This window comes from Myotis yumanensis, unplaced genomic scaffold (assembly GCF_028538775.1).
Source record: "Myotis yumanensis isolate MYYU_CA2020_CCGP unplaced genomic scaffold, mMyoYum1.0.hap1 SCAF_1, whole genome shotgun sequence".
In the NCBI taxonomy this organism is placed as follows: domain Eukaryota; kingdom Metazoa; phylum Chordata; class Mammalia; order Chiroptera; family Vespertilionidae; genus Myotis; species Myotis yumanensis.
Window position 1 is genome coordinate 164,916,489 of NW_027223752.1, and position 18,680 is coordinate 164,935,168.

The 18,680-nt window shown below is 45.2% G+C and overlaps 1 protein-coding gene across 4 annotated transcripts in view; it reads right to left on the reverse strand.

Moving 5' to 3' along the window:
* Positions 1-684: 684 nt before the first annotated feature.
* Positions 685-18,680, reverse strand: part of SFMBT2 (Scm like with four mbt domains 2) — a 231,482-nt gene continuing 213,486 nt past the window's right edge. For all 4 annotated transcript variants that reach the window (XM_070391588.1, XM_070391568.1, XM_070391577.1 and 1 more), the window contains 5 exons: positions 15,210-15,385; positions 13,696-13,862; positions 13,084-13,353; positions 11,972-12,100; positions 685-5,512 (listed from right to left, as the gene is read on the reverse strand). In XM_070391588.1, the coding sequence (XP_070247689.1) occupies positions 5,372-5,512; positions 11,972-12,100; positions 13,084-13,353; positions 13,696-13,862; positions 15,210-15,385 (883 nt within the window). In that variant the 3' untranslated portion in view covers positions 685-5,371. The remainder of the gene's footprint in view (positions 5,513-11,971; positions 12,101-13,083; positions 13,354-13,695; positions 13,863-15,209; positions 15,386-18,680) is intronic.

Below are 18,680 nucleotides of genomic sequence, written 5' to 3' on the forward strand. Positions count from 1 at the left end.
GATTAAAAATGAAACAAAGATTTCTATATGCAGAACTTGTCAGCAGGGTCAAAGTATATTAAGAGGCTTGAGAGTGTCTGCAGTTGGGAGGAGAAATTGTGCAGGATCCCTCTACCTCCTTTCCCTAAATGCCTCCTGCCCCCGTTCACCTTCCCGCTGTCTCTAGACAGTTACCTGAGTCAGTATGGCAGAGGGGGCAGAGTGGACAGGAGCACGACCCGCGTCTGAGAGCCCCGTGACAGGGCAATGACAAAGGGGCCTCTTCCTCTTCCAACCAAGACTCACTCGTGACACTTAAGGGCAATGATAAGTACAAATGTGGTTATTATCCTTCTCAGAGACATAAAGTAGTACTTGCACTAATGCACCAGGTAATCATAGAGCAACTGCAATCATTGAAAACAGGGAAGCTAGAGGTGAGCATGCAGGATATAGAGTAATGTTTCAATGAAAAGAGCAAACACAGGCTCTTCGAGTAAAATGTTGCAGAGCTGGCAGGTGACCCTGAAAGTTAACATAGGAGTTTGAGAGCCATGGTTATTAAAACTCTGTAACATATGTTTTAGCACATAGCAAGAAAAAAAAATCAATTCTAACACAAACCTTAAAAATAATTAATAACCTTCAACGCAAAGACACAAACACCACCATAGGATTTATTTTTACTTTATTAACAATGTGGCTTACATTTTTTTCAAGTAAAAAGAGCTTTTTTTCATTGAGAATAAAAATTAAAATATAACTCTGATATAGATTTTCATTTATTTACATGAAAACATATATACAGAATACAATCTTACAACAAACCAACAACATGCTCTTTTGTCCTGCAAATCTCAAAAGCAAAAACCCCCAATTTTCCCTTTTATGCACTGAAACATACACAAGCTAGATGACTCAAATTTCAACACAAACTCTTCAAACTGGAATGCAAAACAGGAAAAGGGCTTTCAACATTCACGACTAGGGACAGTTTACGCTTCCAGATATCATGCTAGCTTCCATTTTGAACAACAAATGAGATCATTATTTTTTCTGCCACTTAAAAAATGTTGCCTCCAATTTCCCAACATAAGGTGATTTTCAGCCTGCCCCAAACTTTCCTTTTTCCTCCATGCTGCTCTTTGGCGCATAGGAAGCACCACTTGCTTGTTTATGTGACAAGACTACGTATTTACCGGTACCAAATCCTGGCCATTTAAAACAAAAGCAGTAAGATGGAGAGTCTGCAGCTCAGGACACTGTTACTATTTATCATCTAAACTAGAGGTGCTTTTAACCAAACCCCAGGTGTCAGCAATTACAATTTTTACATAAACGAAGTGGGAGAAAATAACCCAATTCGATTTTATCACATCATGTTTTGGATACTTGTAAACCAACTTTAGTGATAAAAGCTACAAAAATCAATGGACTTAAAGATTCAACCAAGTTAAAGGGATTCTAGAAATCCCTTAAAAAGAAAAGGACAGTGAATAAATAAGAGAATCATTAAATTGTAACAGTTGCTAGTTAGTTATTGCACCAAAGAGACATGAGCAGTATGCATCTCTCTTCAAAAACAGATACCTTCAGTTACTATTTTTCCCTTCAAATCATTGCACACGCGATCACAGCTTTCTAAAGACAGAATAGAGTACTTGGAACCTAGGTTTACCAACTTAACCAAAAAAAGTAACAACGATGTTCAAACCACAACAAAGACTTTAACACTCCTGTTTTTATAGTTCTATATACAGAAATAAATATAAATGGGTGTTCTACAAAAGAAGTATGAAAACACCTAGTACTCCCCAAACGAAAGGAGAACAGCTCTGAGAAAGGGGTGCCTGGTATGAGATAAAAGGAAAAGCTCAGCACTTGCCTGATACAACACTCAAAATCCTAGGAGACAAATTAGGAAACGGAGACCAGTCTTCAAAGGCTGATCAACATCAACCTGCTGGAGATTGTAGTCAGGGTCAGAGGGGGCAGTATTCAACTCTGAGTCGCTTTAATTTATCGAGAAACAAATCAAAGCAAACACAGGAAATCATCTTTCAAATATGATCAAATAAGGTAAAGCAACCTAACCAATAGCTGTCCTGCTCAACCACCGTGAGTCAAACTTTGATCAAATGAACCAAATTTTAAAAGGAATGGATGAGTTCTTCAAGCTACACAACTCCATGGTGAAGGAAACTGGTCTTTGCCTGTTTGTTGTTGTTGTTTTTTTGTTTGTTTTTTGAAAAACACAGTAAGTTCTGTATGCCAGTCATACCCTGCTCCTGTTAGGTTTTTATGCCTATATTTTTGTGGAGAGTATTTTCCCAACACAGTACAAATGAAGTCAAGAAGTTAGAGGCTGAAACAAGTTCCCTTCGATTTCGAGTGGGATCAAGTGATGATGGACCTTTACCATTAAAGATGAGGTGGCATTTCTGCTTCTCAAGGTATACACCTGCCCAGATTGGCAGTGTCTGCTGGCCCAGGGCACGGGAAACACGCGTCCCAGCCATTCCAAGAGGTAATGAGCGGCATGGTGTGTGCGGGGTCCGGAGACACAGAGGACAGGACTTTGGTCCCTCAGAGAGACAGAGGCGAGATCACAGTATCTGGAATGGACAAGGGAGGGGCATCGCTTGTAGGAGCGTTTTGACTTAGGGGCTGTGGTGGTATTTGGGGGAGGAGGCGGTAACAGGTGTAACATCAGTGTTTCCTGCCCTAAGAGACACAGTTAACAGCACAGTAAAATGTTCCTGGCAGTTGGCTCTATTTCTAAGACAGAAGCTGGTGAGAGGTGGCTCGTACAGAGAAACGAACACCACCTTACGGTTCTGTAGCCCAGTTGCTACTGGCATGAAGTTATACCCACCACCACGGAAATTCCCAGAGAACCCAAGTTCAGGAGGACATAACAACACTCGGAGCAAAAGCATTTTCTTGATCCTAAAACATTATCTTGGCTCCCAGAAGGGCCAGGAGATGGCATGAGATCACTTCAGGGTGATCACTCAGGGCTGGCCTTCTGCCTGTGGTGGCAGGCGTGTCCTCCTCACACACAAAGCAGAGCACAGAGGGAGACAGGAAGAGGAGAGCCTTGGGCGCCTGGCCCTGCGGGGAGCAGGAAGCGCCCCCAGCAGTGGTGGCCAGCTCTTGTCCAGGCTGCCTGGCGGGAGCCTTCCAGCTCCTCTGGGTGGGCGGCTCCAGATACTCCCCCAGGAAATCTGCTTCAGTGCTGCGCCTCCTCCTGTGTGTCCTCTTTGAGAGGGCATGAGAAGGTGACGTTCGTGCTGCAAGCACCTTGCTAGGTTTCGGCTGCCACATTCCTTCCTTCCAGTTTCAAATGCAACAGAAAGAGCTGAGCTTGGAAAGGCCACAGTGAGAGATCATAAATGAGTCAGCACAGGGAGAATGCCAAGATCTTGAGATGGATACCCTTCCCAATTGTTGGACAGAGTTTAACTCCATAAGACCGAGCATTTAAGGCCAAGAGCACGAGGCTGAGAAGGCAGGGGCGGGACACCGAGAGGGGGTCGGAACTTTCGCTTAGAAGAGAGAATGGACTGCAAGCCAAGCAAGAATCACCGCGGACACTTCCATCCTCACAACGGTGCTTAAGACAGGGGTTCTTCCGTCAGTGGTCCCCAGGCAAATGCATCTGCCACATGTTTGAACTGGACTGTAGAAATCGGCTACAGGGAGATGAAAAATGTCTCAACCGCAAAATATTTGTTTTCCATTTTCATCTGGAACAGTGGCAGAATGTTAGTACAGTTTAGCATTAGTAACCAAACGTCCCCAAATCTGACAATCCCGCCTTAAAATGTAGCAGAAGTAGGAGCAGCTAATAAGCCCCCCAACCCCCAGGCCCCTGCCATGGTATTCGTGGAATTGTTGAGACTCTGATCAAAGCGAAAAGATCAAGGTGATTACAGTGAAAAAGTAACGGAAGGTGTGCAGCCTCTGCCTTTGGTGTTCACTCCTGCACAACGTGAAATTTAAAAAGGTATTTGGGCAACTACCGTAACAGAATAGAATAGTCCATCTGGGTTTGAATATATACATATTGGATCACTCAGGGGCTTTGAGTGTTTGGTACAAACAACCAGCCATTCTCAGAGTCGAAGATCTTTCTTTACCAATTTAATAAACATTGCCCAAGAAATGTCCTAAGAACCTAAAGCCAGAGTGAGCTGCAGGATTGACAGAGTTAAAAGCTATGGGGACCCCCCCCTTTTCCCCATTTACTCTGTTTCTCATTTTGGCCAACCTGGACTCTTCCCTTAGCAGGAGCAGAATGGAGACAGGAGAACGTGTGCTCACGGCTCCAGTCCTAAGTGTCCCAACCTGTCACTTGGCAGGAATGAGGTGCAGAGTGATCACCACCCAAGAGCACAGTTAGTAATTAGCCGCGCCAGGTAAAGCCCAGGCCTGACTCAGGTCCAGTGCTCGCTCCGCCGCAGGCGTTGGCCTATTGTAAACGAGTGGCCAGGGCCGAGCCCTGAGAATGGCCTTTAAAGACAATCTGCTCAGGGCATGTAGCTGGTGTGTAAAAAGCTCCTCTCAAATCTCTTCCCACTCCTGCTCTCCGAAATTAATCTTTTCCTTCAACAAACAACTCAACATTTCCCAAGAGACTAAAGGAGTCCCTCCCAGATATAGTCACACTTCCATTAGAACATGAGAGAGATCTGAGATCCCATAAAAGAACCTGCAAGTAGAGGTGTCCATTACTCAAGGAAAATGGTCTCATCGCCATGACACACCGCCTTCCTTCACCCCCCGAACTTCCTAAAAGGCACCTCTGACGGGCGACGCAGGTTTAGCCCATCTCTTTATAGCTATGTCCTGAAACATTGCCTACAGCTGTGTTCGAGAAATTAGTTGCCACCAAGATCCAACTGTGGTGACAGTCACATGTGTATCGGTACAAAAAAGCATCTATGAATGTGCCTGAGAATGAGTAGAGCAAAAAATAACAGCCAGGCAGCCTCCTCGGTCACATTGAAAAGACATCAACTGCACCATCAAGTGTTTTCAAAGAAACATGGGCCCTGGTTTAGGACCTTGTTCGAAGGCAGCCGCCTGCTTTGGGGTGGGAGAAAGGCGAGATGTGGCTATACAAAGAAGCTCTTCATATCCCGCAGGGTCTGACACAGAACTTTAATGTACACCCTCCAGCGGCCACTGCTGTGGTCCTGGTGTGTGCTGTGAACACATGGAACTATGAAACAGGCTGGGGGGTGAAGGAGGTCCTTCGTGCTTCGAGCTTCCCGGTGACTGAATGAACCATCTCACATATCCAGGGAAAAATAAAAGTTCCAGTCCTGGACCCCGTCCCGAGACACCATATCACCAAGACAATGGGCCACCTCCCCAGAGGGTGGAATCAGTTGGCATACTGGGCGTAGAAAGCCACTTTAACTCTCTCGATCTGATGGCACAACTTGATGGCGGGCCCCAGCTTCAGCTCCATGCACTCCTGCACGGTAGGGAGAGTCAGCAGCAGCAGTGCCTGACCGTCAATGTCCTGTTGGAAAATAAAGCTGGGTTAGAGCCCAGACAGTGAGCACCGAGGGGACACCTTGGTCCCAGCAGCCTTCACCCCGGGGTCCAGGGCGGGAGGGGCTGCTCTCCTCTCCTCTCTTTCTGGAAAGCGAGGGCAGAGAGAGCAACTTGGCTGGATGGCTCTCATCTCTTGGTTAACACATCCTTTTTGCTAAAAGATAATCTGGCTATTCTGAAAGTCACATCTAGGCGGGTGGGGATGAAGCGCTGTAACAGGTGAGCTGCTGCAGGAATTCTTCCTCCCAAGCTCACTGCCTCTTGAAGGGGGAGCACCCCGCACCCCCAGGCCCCGTCCTTCCTATGCTCCGTTGTGATGTAATCTGAGCACTAGAAAAGGGTTCTGTACTAAAGAAAAAAGCTCTTCACTAAAAAAAGGTCTTCCATTTCACCATCAGAATGGTGAGAAGATGTTAGAAAAATACACCAGCTACTCAGCACAATTTTCCATACAGGAAAACACAGGTGTTCAGACACACACACACACACACACACACACACACACACACACACCTACATCCACATACCTACATCACCCAGAAGGAAGGGCTACCTGTATTTTTATCTTAATTAGTCCTTCTCTGCCTACACACAGGGGCCCCACATTTATTCATTAAATGTCGGTAATACTGTACCGGCTGCAGAAGGAAGGCTCACTGCAAAGCTTTAGGATCACTCCACTGGATATTCCTGCCCCTTCCCCCGATTGGTTCTATAGTAATTGGGTTCATTTACATAGATGTTGTTTGACTGAGTAACTGAGTGTAACTACCATCCCTCGTTCCATTCACTGGGACACTCTTAATACTCCAGAGGGAATACTGAGGCTCCAGGAGACGGTGGGCCCAAGGTCACAACAAAGGTCAGGGATGGAACGAGAGCATAAACCGACACTTAGCACACCAGACTTTCTGCCACAAGGGGAACCACAGTGTGCCCAGGGCTGCCATAGCCACGGAGACTTAACTGTCATGCAACTGCAAGCGTGAACTCAGACATCACCTGTCAGTGAATGTCACATAGGTGCTCATTTCTTAAACTAGTGGTTTATTTAGCGGTCTTGAAAATATCTACAACAAAAAACCAAACTGAGTATGAATGTTAGCCTTAGGAAGACTAATGTTATAAAACTATATGTAGGAGGCTTAACCATTAGCTTCAATGAAGTTGACAGAACAGGATAGAATAGACCTGAACTTATTTTAGAAAATGGAAGCTTTTCTTAAAGATGGAAATTGATGCCAAAAAGCTACCTAGTTAGAGACAGCATTGGAACTAGAATCATGTTTTTGTGGTGTTAAACTTTGGAAGGAAAAGTATAACTCAGCTGTTAACATCCACACTTAGTCATGATGGCCATCCTTGGGCATAGAAAAACAATTACAATTGAAAATCAGCCCTAACATGTAAATATAACGCTCTGTAGACAATTTCAGTGATGGTGGCTGCCACAGGCATGTAACACAGGTAAGTAGAGGATGTCATTCACTCAACAAGCATTTACTGAGAATCCACTAAGTGCGAGGCACACTCTGATAATCTCTGGGGGTATCACACTGATTGACCACCCCCTTCCAGGAGACTCTATGCATCTCAAGGGAGGCAGACAAACAGGCCATTATGATGTAGAAAGATTAATGTATGGGCACAGAGCTACAGGTTCAAACTGAATGGACAACGGAACTAATCTTACAGGAGTCAGGAAGGCTACAGAGCGTAGGTGATACCTAAGCTGAAACCTAAGGGAACAATGGGAATTATTAAGGAATCAAGGAATTAGTAAGATAATAATTCCCTCACTGAAAAACAGGGAAATACAAATTAGGCCCACAATACAATTTAATTTTATAGCCACAAAAACCAAGGTCTAACAGTACTAAGTGTTGACACAGAAGTGTACTGGAAAGGGGGCCCCCTACACTACTAGCAGAAAGGCACACTGTGTATAAGGAAAAAAATCAACTAAGAGCACAGGAAACACAAAATTCAGAATAGCATTTATGGCCAGTGGAAATCAAGGGGACTGTGCCTGAAGTTTCTAAGAGGTCTCCGTTTTGAGGCCACAATTGGGGGTGGGGTAGTGGGGAAAGTCCATTCCCTGTGGCCTGAATTTCAAATGTGGGCAACCTGGATGGTTGGAATCAAGTGCACGTCTTTGAACTTCCCTCTTCAGAGCAGTTAAACGCTTCTCGTGGGTCTTGCGGTGTCCACATGGCAACCCCTGCACATATGTGACTATCAGAACTGGGAGAAACCCAGCTGAACGTCGTCTGCAGAGACGTTCCTATTCACAGGAAGATAGAGATTACGGGGCGGGGGTGGATTAAGGCTAAACTATCGGATTCATTACAGCGATCCTGCACACCAGCTTTTAATCTGGGCAAAACTGACAACTGGGCCGATACCTCAAGTGGGAGGAGTGATTAAAGCGCAGGCTGTCTGCACTGAGCCCCTTAGGGCCTCTGCTGTCCTCTGGGTTCTCACCTCATTCGCAATCTTCCATGATGATGTAAAACAGAACTCTAGGATGTTCTTATTTTGAGAAGAATACGCTACCAAGAATAAAATCAGACCTCTGATTTCCAAACACCAAAGTGTCGTGCTGCCTGTTGAAAGCACTAGATTTAGCGACCTGACCATCGGGTTGTCACGGGTACGGGAGAGCAATGGTGGCGGCCACTGTGATCCAATGTGGTTGACCAACATGTCTATCTCATGCTGCAGGCTGCGCATCACCCACATCCACTGCAGGGTCCCCACAGAGGAGAGGGCGGGGGAGGGAGGGGAATGGAGGCAAAGCTGGCAAAACTCACATGACCCTGCGAGGAGTCAGGAATGCGGGAGGAACCCCACCTGGCAGTTCCTCTCTTATGCAGCTGTTGTTCTAGTTTGAAAAAAGGTTTTTTTTTTCCACTGATTTTGTAGTAACAGACCTCACAGTTAATTTAATTTTTACAAATGCGCTTTCATATAATTCAGAACTGCTGGCAAATCACTTGTCATGTTCAACACAGAATTAGCAAAAATGGACTACTAATTTTTAGAAAATGAAATGTAATAGAATTCACAACATGATAGTTATGCTTAGCACATGACAAAATTAACTTTATTTTTGTTTGATATAGAGGTCAGTATAGGACATGGCAGTTCCTTAATGGGAACATTCAAGTCTATTGAAGTAGAAAGAGGAGGGAATAGTCTAAAAGTGAACCTGTAAATTATCCTGAAAATTTTTTATGAAAATAAATCACTAATTTGGTTCTTTGATTATTCTATGTCTCTCGTTCATAATAGGTGAATGAATAGGAAAAACTATTTTGAGAGTTTGGTGTTTGTTTCGTTATATATGTATAGGGTTTTACTGGTTAATATACATTGTACAGCATGAAATTACAGAGTATAGATTTTTTAAGCAGTTGCCATAATGTTTCAAAATTATAAGGCATATATTCCAGTAATGGGAAGTTTATAATTTCTATAAATACTCCTGGTGATTACGATAGTCTCTGAATTTACAACATCCAGAGGAGCGAGCTCGCATAGCGATTACCATTCCATGCCCTGCGATTTTTTTCACATGCTGGTGAATAAAGACCCTGTGCTCCTTCCAATTCATCTAAAAATTCACATGGCACCTGGAGTGTCCCACTGGAGACCTCACCAATCACAGCCGTGACCTTTGGGCTCAAAGATGATAGAACAAATTAGTAAAAATTAGTCATCAAAAATCTGATTGAACAAGAAAGGACTCAAGTGCCCCTGTGCTTCAGATAGCATAGGGGGGTAACAGCCTTCTATCATGACAGGCAAAATAGCCTATAGTGAAATTTAACATTAACAGCAATGAGGCTATTATCAATTAAAGTCCACCTATTTTTCTCTCTACACGAGAAATAAGCAGGTATGCAGGATCAAGCTTTTAACTGGTGTGAGAAGAGCAACTAAAGGGAGGGCCCTGCCCATTGCTTGGCTCTAGAAGTGGCAACCTGCCGGGAATACTTCACATCTTAGAAGCCTTAGCCTGGGAAGGCGTGGAACTTTCTGAGATGCTGTTATAAACAGGCCTTAGAAGCACTAAAGTAAAAAAGACTCAGCATACATAGCACTTGAGCCTTTTTCCCAAATCAGCTTTGTTTTCACTTGCTTATTCCTAGAAACTTGTAAAAGGAATCAACGCTTGAGCCTGTTAACCTTTCACAGTGCAAATGATCTCAAGCTCCACGGATAACCTGGCATCCGGCGGGGAGGCTCCGCCCTCTGTCCCATATTAGGACCAATTGAAAAACATTTATCAGTTAAAGTCTGGAGAGACATATTTTCATTTATGAGTTACAGTCATCTCATCTGCTAAATTTGGGGCTAAAATAAAACAAAAAGAAGACTTTAGACTAACAGAGAATGCTACCTTCCCCATCTGCCTTTTGACTATTGAGGCTCCATCAGTGTATGTGGAGGGTACACATACGAATGAGTAGAAATGCATTACAGCGTCATGTTTTATACCTGCACTTGTCATGCATTCTAATGCAAAGCTTTTAGCAAGATTTCAAAGTTCTGCTGTATTTTCACTCTCAAGACAGAGACATAGCTGATCAGCATGCCCCAAGTCACGTAAGTCCTCACATTTCTTGTAATTCTCTCTTTTCTGTTTGTTTTAATGAAGAGACATGTTCATTACCCAGGTTCCTTGTGTCTAAGGAAGCTTTTTCCTCCCTGTCTGCTTTTAAGTGTCACCCAGAGAGGAAATGCAGTCAGATAGCCAGGAGGCAACCTTGCCCTCTCACCACCGATCATTCATTCATTCATTCATTCAGGGTACACTTATGGTTGTCTATACAAGATTCTCGTGGTCAATCAGAGGCCTTTGAACATTAAAGCACTGCTCTCCCCTGGGAGGAGCTTGGAACCACAGTTATTTGCTTTGCACAATTCATTACCGCATTATGGTGAACTTGGGGGGAAAGCTGAGAAATTCACTGGGAGCATGGGAAATCAGAGGCCTTTCTTTTTTCTTCCTGATTTATTGCTTGAATTGCCCCTTTTCTAGACTATTGGTTTGTGTGATCTAAAAAAAGACTGGATAGACATATTTTTAATTTATTTTATGGGAAACTTTAAGAAAAATAGACAGGGTCTTGAGAGACAGATATTTACATTGTGACACAATGCAAGAAATTTTAGCAAATTAAACAAACCCAGCAGAGCACGCACCACAGGTTTAAACGTGACGTTTTTATATGAGGCCAGTGAGAAGTCTGCAAGGTGGCATGGGTTTAGAGCAGCCGTGGGCAAACTCCGGCCCTTTTGAAATGAATAAAACTAAAAAAAAAAAAAAAAGACCATACCCTTTTATGTAATGATGTTTACTTTGAATTTATATTAGTTCACACAAACACTCCATCCATGCTTTTGTTCCGGCCCTCCGGTCCAGTTTAAGAACCCATTGTGGTGGCCCTGGAGTCAAAAAGTTTGCCCACCCCTGGTTTAGAGAGTACCAATTTGTTTGCATATTAAATTGAGGGAAAATATAAATAAAAACCATCCTTTCCTATGGCTCATCATGGCATATCTTACATTTTAACACGTTACAGTCACCTCATCTGCTAAATTTAAAATTCCTGCAAGGAATTTGCATCAATTGTGTATTTATCCATCATTAGTACAATACCCATCTAACATACTAGTACCATGGGCTTTAAAATACTTTCCCAAGCCAAAGGGAAGCAAGAAAGAAAACAGTGTTGAAAGCAGCATGAAGAAAAACAAAATGTATAGGAAATAACTTCTGGGAAAATTGACTTGGCATATTTTTTCCCTATTTCTCCCACTAAACATAACGAAAAGCCCCGGATGTTATAAATAAACAAACTTAAGAGGAATTTGAAGGTGGAGAGAGGCAGACCAGCTGGGACTGTGGGACCCAAGGTAGGACATGGTGGTGAGTGCTCTGGGCTTTATTTGTTTGGTTCCTATACCCAAGGCTTATTGCTCAAGAAGCTGGAAATCCAGAAATGCCAATGGGCACAGATGACCAGAGGCCCAACAGAGACCTGCTCCCTCTACCCAGAGGACTGGGGAAGGGGTAGTCTAGGGAGACAAAGCCTTTCAGGCAACAACTGCTCCCCTGCAGGACAAAGCGGCCCAGCCACCATCACCAGCAGAGGTGGCACCAGGTCCCCAGAAGTGGGGTAACTAAGAAGGTCAAGACTCCCATCTCCACTTGGCCACAAAGAGTCCTCCAAGGAGGTGTTGTGAAGACCATATGTGGATCTCAGACTTCTGCCTGCCCCCCACACAGAAGTAATGAAGAAGTGCCCCCTCTCCTACCAAAGCTGTGTCTCAGGAAGCCAGTTAAAACAGAGAGTTTAAATGAGACCCAGAGTCTCATGATAAAAACAGCAAATACACCACAGAACCACCGTACCTGTTCCTGAAAAATTTTGGCCAAGGGGGCGCAGTCTGTCAGTTTAATGAACCTCACCACGTCAGTCACTGTCCACTCTAACGGGTTGCTCTCCAGAATGAGCCTCTCCTCCTCCTCTTGCTTTGTTTCCTGCAGAGACGAGGGAAGCAGGAGGTCATCTTATCACTGCATGCTAGTTGGGGTCCCCTCTAACCCTTCCTGGACCCTGAGGGGACTCCCCCTAAAGTTTCTTATAACTTTCAGGACAAGCCACAAAGACTTTCTAGGGACCTTCTTAGCAACTCAGCTGCATTGTAACTGCCTCCAATGATGTGTGTGCCTCTAGAGGGAAAATATCTTTTAAAGGCAGTGTTAGTAGCTGTTGAATCCCAAGTTCAGGAAAACCTTGGGCAGCTGATTGAATAGGAGAAATGAATGATAAGGGGCATCTGCAAATGTACACGGGACAGTGAGCTATTCCCCCATTTGCTTGGGGGACAATGGTGTCAGTAACCTGCGGGCTGATCATCTGGCACCCGTGGGCTTAGGGGAGACCCGCCGGGCTGATTTACTATTTTATGGCAACAAAGAGTACTCTATAAAGCAGTGACGGCGAACCTTTTGAGCTCTGCGTGTCATTTTGAAAAACCCTAACTTAACTCTGGTGCCGTGTCACATATAGAAATTTTTTGATATTTGCAACCATAGTAAAACAAAGACTTATATTTTTGATATTTATTTTATATATTTAAATGCCATTAAACAAAGAAAAATCTACCAAAAAAGTGAGTTCGAGTGTCACCTCTGACACGCGTGTCATAGGTTCGCCATCACTGCTATAAAGGGCAAGTCTAGTGTTCAATGGGACCTTGAGGACTTCCGTCTGTGCTCCTGAAAGAATTCTTGGTGGTTTTAAAGCCTTCCTTCAGAACTCCAATCTGATGTTCACTGACCCACTCGGTCAAGATATGAAATCACCAAGCCTTTTGCCCTTGACTTAGTATTAGGTTGGAGCAGTGGTGGTGTCTTTAGTATTTTAAACAGGTGTCCCAAAGTCTAGGCCAGGAACTATGATGCATTTTCTTCTTCAACACTCTGCCCAGACAAGCCAGTTCCAGGGCCATGTGCTTTACCTGTGCCGTGTCCTTGTCCTGGCCGGCTGCCGGGCCCTTGTCGCCGCCCTCGGCACAGGAGGTGGCCTGCACTCTTCGGCCCCGTCTCGTCCTTTCCACGGGCAGCCGGCGCTCAGGCTCGGAGCTGCTCCTCAGGGTGACGGCCCTTCGGGGCCTGGCCGAGGGGACCTCGGCCGAAGAGGTGTCTGTCTGGTCGTCCCGCAGCTCAGAGCCAGTTTCCTCGCTCCCTGTGTCATCGTCCACGGCATCCGCATCCTCCTCCTCGCTTTCCTGGGAAGGAGGGAAACACGGGAATGGAGTTACATGAGAGGAGCCTTCGTGAACATGCGAGGTTGGGCTCTAACCCGAGCTCTTTCCCGTCCAGGTGGCTCCATGCAAAGCACCTGGCGAAGCCCCTGAGGACTGATCTGCAGGTCCCAACCAGGGTCCCAGCGGCTGCCCTTCCCCAACTGGAGCAGCTGACAGCCTAAATCTGTTCTCAGCAAATGAGGAGGAGGGTGCTGGTATCTCCTGTTTCCAACCATTCGGATCAGACTTCCACTGCGGCCATCGACTTGCCCGCCAGGCCCTGCGTCCCTGTGCAGGGCTGGGAGGTGCTTTGGGTGAACATACCTCCCCGGAGCCTGCCGCAAAGTCCACAGTAGAAGACCTCCGTTTCTTCTGCACAAAAATGGATTTTCGCCGTTTCCGACGCCTGGCTGGCTTAGGGTGTCCACTTTCAATGCTGCTTTCCCCAATTGGGGGCTTAATGATCTTCTTTCTCTTTCCATAATAATAGGCTACAAGGAGAGAGAAAAGACAGAGAATTTAAAGGTTTTTTTAAAGGTTACACACATGTTCATACATGGACATAGAGTACAGGGGCAAGAAGTGGGTGGGAAAAGGATTCCTACGATTTGTCCATGAGTGACCGTGTATGCAGAATGAAATGGGGGAGATATGTATCACATAGGAAATTTACACTCTGAATAGTGTTTCAAGCATGTTCAGGTTTCTGACACACGAGTTGACAAATCCCATCTGGGCGGGGGCCCGCAGAGCACCGACCGTGCTTGTGGGTCCTAGTGACACCCTAGCAACGGGCTGGAACCTGGGCCGGCAGAACAAACTCCCAGGTCACTGTGACGAGGGTGAGACACCCCTTGGATTAGACATAACTGAGGGAGACACAGAAGGAGCAGAAGCCAGGATCAGAGAGTTCTCAGAGCTCGCACTGTCCACGGTGCAGAGTGAGACCAGAGCAGAGGCAGGGCCCAGGGAGCAACTCCAGAAGGCAGAGGTCACCAACTGACGGGGAGATGGGAGAGGCAAGTGCCGAGGGAGGGGACATCTGGAGAGGACATCCAGCCTGGGCCAGGGTAGCAACTCTCCCAGGCCGGGTGGAGAAGCAGAGTCAGGAGCAGAGAAAGCGAAGAGTGCTCTGCATCCTCCAACTACTCCACTCAAGGGTCTGAAGAAAGTAGCATCAACAGGGGAGAAACAGATTGTGACAAGGACGTTGCCCGTGTAAAAAAGGGCGATGAAAGACTCGTTCTAATTGCTCAGTTAAAAACCAAGAAGTAGTTCTGGTGACTAGCCATTACCAATAACCTGTTTTATTGTGCCCTTCTTTCAGCCATACAGTTTTCCAAATCAACCAATGCCCTGACGTGCATGTCAGTGTGTACACCCTCGACTCTTCATCGCCAATGCCAACCAGTGACATGCGTCCTGATTTTAATCATCCACCCCCTCCTTAGACCAAGCTAGAAAACACAGAACCATTGGCCACAGCAGATCATAGAGAATTCTTCCATAGCAGCTCCTATGAAAAATAATTCAAAAGGTTATTTACTAGTAAGCCCAACCAGTGTGACTCAATGGTTGAGTGTTGACCTATGAACCAGGAGATCATGGCTCAATTCCAAGTCAGGGCACATCCCCAGTGTGGGGTGTGCAGGAGGCAGCCGATCAATGATTCTCTCTCATCGTTGATGTGTCTATCTCTCTCTCCTTCCCCCTTCCTCTCTGAAATAAATAAAAATATATGTTTTTTAAAAAGGTTATTTAAAAAACCACAAACATCAACTACTTGACCTCATATTTCAGGCCCAGGGACCAATGTTCTGTTCATTATTTGTACTCACTGTATTTGGTTTTGGTATGAATGGAGCAGTTTTCTGGGCAGTTTTCAGAAACCAGCACAGGACTGAACAAATTTGGACAGCACTCTAGCTTGGCACAGACCCGTCTGCAGAAGTCCGCTACTTGGTCAGAAGTTCGTACAATCTTGGCCACGGCCCTGTATGTTTTGCCTCTGTACCTAGAAGGAAGGAAGAAAAAGTTTTGGCAAGACTGCAGAATTACTCAGACTTAGTTTTCACAGTGTCTCCTAAAGTACCCTTTTATTTTGTGACAATAAAGCAGGTTCTGTGTGATTTCCATGTCATTTGTTTTTATCATTCTTTATGTTCTCACACAAATATTTATAAGAAATGCCAGTGCTGACAGTGCTAAGAGAATCACCGAGGTAAAGATTTCCACTTAGCATATTCTCACTGTGGCTGGCATACGTTATTCACACCAATTCCAGATGCTTCCAGAATCTAGATACTGTAATTTGTCGCTCATCAATTTTGAGAAGAAAACGTTTTCCTGCCCAAGAAAAACGATATGCAGTGAAATCACCAACATAAAACGAGGAACCAGATCTTCTGGAAAGCAGATTGGGTTCTGCTTTAAAATAAGTCCTTCAGGCTTTCTCCAAACATAGGTGCCCCCCAAAACGTATACACACACTTTGAATGATTATAAAGGCAGCATTTATTAAAATACATTTCATTTTCAAAATTGAGCTGTCAGCTGTTTGGGGGGACACCCTGTTTTTATGGTAAATAACGATGTAAATAATTCCTGCTTGAAAGGATGAGCATTTGGAAATAGGTCTGAATCAGCTTTCAATATATTTTTTAAACTACCATTGGTATAAAATAATTATAAACTTTCCAGTTGGCAGCAGATCATAGGTCCTTACTTTTAGTTCACATTCACTGAACTTAGAGTCCACTGAAATGAGAACGCACCAAATTGAAATCTTGAACAAGAAATTATTTTCCAGAAAACTAGCAGGTGGGGATGGCTCTGGCAGAGAGCAGGCATGGTTCTTGGAAAGCTAAGCGAATGCAGGTTCGCTGCCCACTAGTGAGGTGACGGTGTGAGAGAACTCTTTGCCGCCTGCTCTTTCACACACACAGAGGTTCAGGTCCCAGACAACCCACCACACACCACAGGGACATGAGGCAACTCGTGCAATTGGGAGTGTAACATAAGGAGATCATTACCTTTGCAATTTGTGAATAAAACACTGAAGTTCAAAACATTAGGTCTGGTTCACTGAGAATACGGTGATGGAAATAAATGGATTTTGTTTTGTTTCTGTCCTTCTGAAGTCTAAATATTGTTCCCCTGAAATTCATTTTTTAAAGTATCAACAACAAAAAAATTAAATTCTAAATTGGAAAAACTGGCCTGTATGTTCATTCACTGGTCTTTCTTGTCCCAGTCCCTCTGTCCTTCTTGTGGTTCTATCTCTGAAAGCCAAGCTTCACTTTCTGGGTAATAAGAACTTTGTAGACAAGATCATGCTTTAAGACCACAGCCTTGTCCGACTGCTGACTTTTCTAGGACCGCTAAGGACCCTCGATATAGAAACAAGCGAGCCCCGCCCTGAGGAGGGGCTTCCTGGCCCACTCTGAGTGGTTCTTGTTCCTGCTTCCCTTGTGTTTCATAAACACAGCACAACTCTGAACACAGCATATCCTTGATGGTGGTGGAAACGGAGAATTAAAATATGGTTTTACTCGACATTTTCTCTTGTGATTTTTTTTCCACCACAATTTTAGTGTTCCTGGGGCTCTCTCTTTGAAAGAGCTCAATATCAAGATTCTTAAAGTCCCTATAAAATAGTAAAATAACAGAAGGTAAGAGAGTGGAACTGTAAAATCAGGTCAAAATTCAAACTGTGGAAGTAGGGGACACAGACAGCTATTTGTGTTCCCAGACCACTGATTTGCAAGCGGACACTTCCAAAAGCTCAGGAGAGGGTGTAGGAGAAAGGGAACAAGTGCCTGAGACATGGACAAAGGGTGGCCTTTCTCCCTCTTCTGAAGGAGGATGATTCCGTGGAAGAGTGTCTCAGTACAACCCTTCACCATTAGGAAAAAAACAATCTAAATTTATAAAAAAAAAAATTAGTCATTTTTAACTATATTTTTATTGTTGACACTATTGCAGATGTCCCCATTTTTCCCTCCTTTACCCACTTCCTTCCCCACCTTTCCTCCCACACCCCTCACTCTGGCCATCACCACACAATTATCTGCGTCTATGGATTATACATATACTAGTAGCCCTGCACATGAATCCATGCGCTAGTAGCTCACTGCCACTTGCCTCACCTGGCCATCTGCCCACCGCCACTGGTAGTTCTCCACTGCTTGTAGCTCGCTGCCCTGCCCTCCTGTAGCTCTCCCCCCTGCTAGTTCACTGCTGTGCCCTCCTGTAGCTCTCCACCACTTGTAGATTGGTTGTGATGTGATGGCATAACAGATAGTTAGCATATTTCTCTCTTATTATATAGGATGTTCTTTGGCTAATCCTTTACCTTATTTCATCTAGTCCACCCCTCCCACGTCCCCTTTGAGTTGTCAGTCTGTTCCATGTATCCATGCTTCGGTTTCTATTTTGCTCATCAGCTTAGTTTGTTCATTAGATTCCACATATAAGTGAGATCATGAGGTATTTGTTTTTCACCTCCTAGCTTCTTCACTTAGTATGATTTAAAGGTAAGGGACTCCTGTCCTCTTTCCTTCCCTTTGGAACAATTCTGTCTAAAAGCCATGGCAGTGGTGGTAAGGGTGGGGGGACTGGGCAAGGAAAGTGCCAGCTGAGGAAGGCAGGGTGGGACCCGCAGCATCCTGGCCGGGGTGTGGACACTTGAGTGCTGCTGGGACCTCCCTTCCCTGAAAGACGTGCTGTCCTGGTTCGAGCAGTGCTGCTGGCCGGGAACCTCCAGATGTCGCCCCTTTCAGTTTGCCCCAGCTGCAAAGTTGCCTTCCCCCGGACAGCAATGACTAATGTGGCAGGAGCTAAAAGGCCTGGCCACCTGGGCCAACTCTGGACAACCATGGAGGGCCATTCTAACGCCACAGCTGCCACAGGCTACAGATGGTGCCTCCCTCTGCCTAATCTGGTTTTTCTTCCTCTGCTTCCACAGGTGTCGGTCCCCAGCGTCCTCCTTAATTAAACCCCAGCTGGAAGGATCTGCATCTGAGGCAGGTGAGGAGAGGGTATAGGGCAGCATTCTGAGCAGGCTGCTGTGTCCTGTGCAGGCTGCTGTGTTCTTTGCAGGCTGCTGTGTTCTGAGCAGGGTGAGGACATTTGCATCTGGGGGATAGCTGGCATGGGTTGGTGTGAAGGCCTGGCATTGAGAGTTGGGCCCTGAGTGGGATGAGGGAAGAACGAAGTGAAAAGAGACTGGCACTACACCAGAGCCTGACCAAATAAACATGGAGAAGGTGGTGTGAGCCAGGTTGCCCATGTATATTGGGGAGACTGGG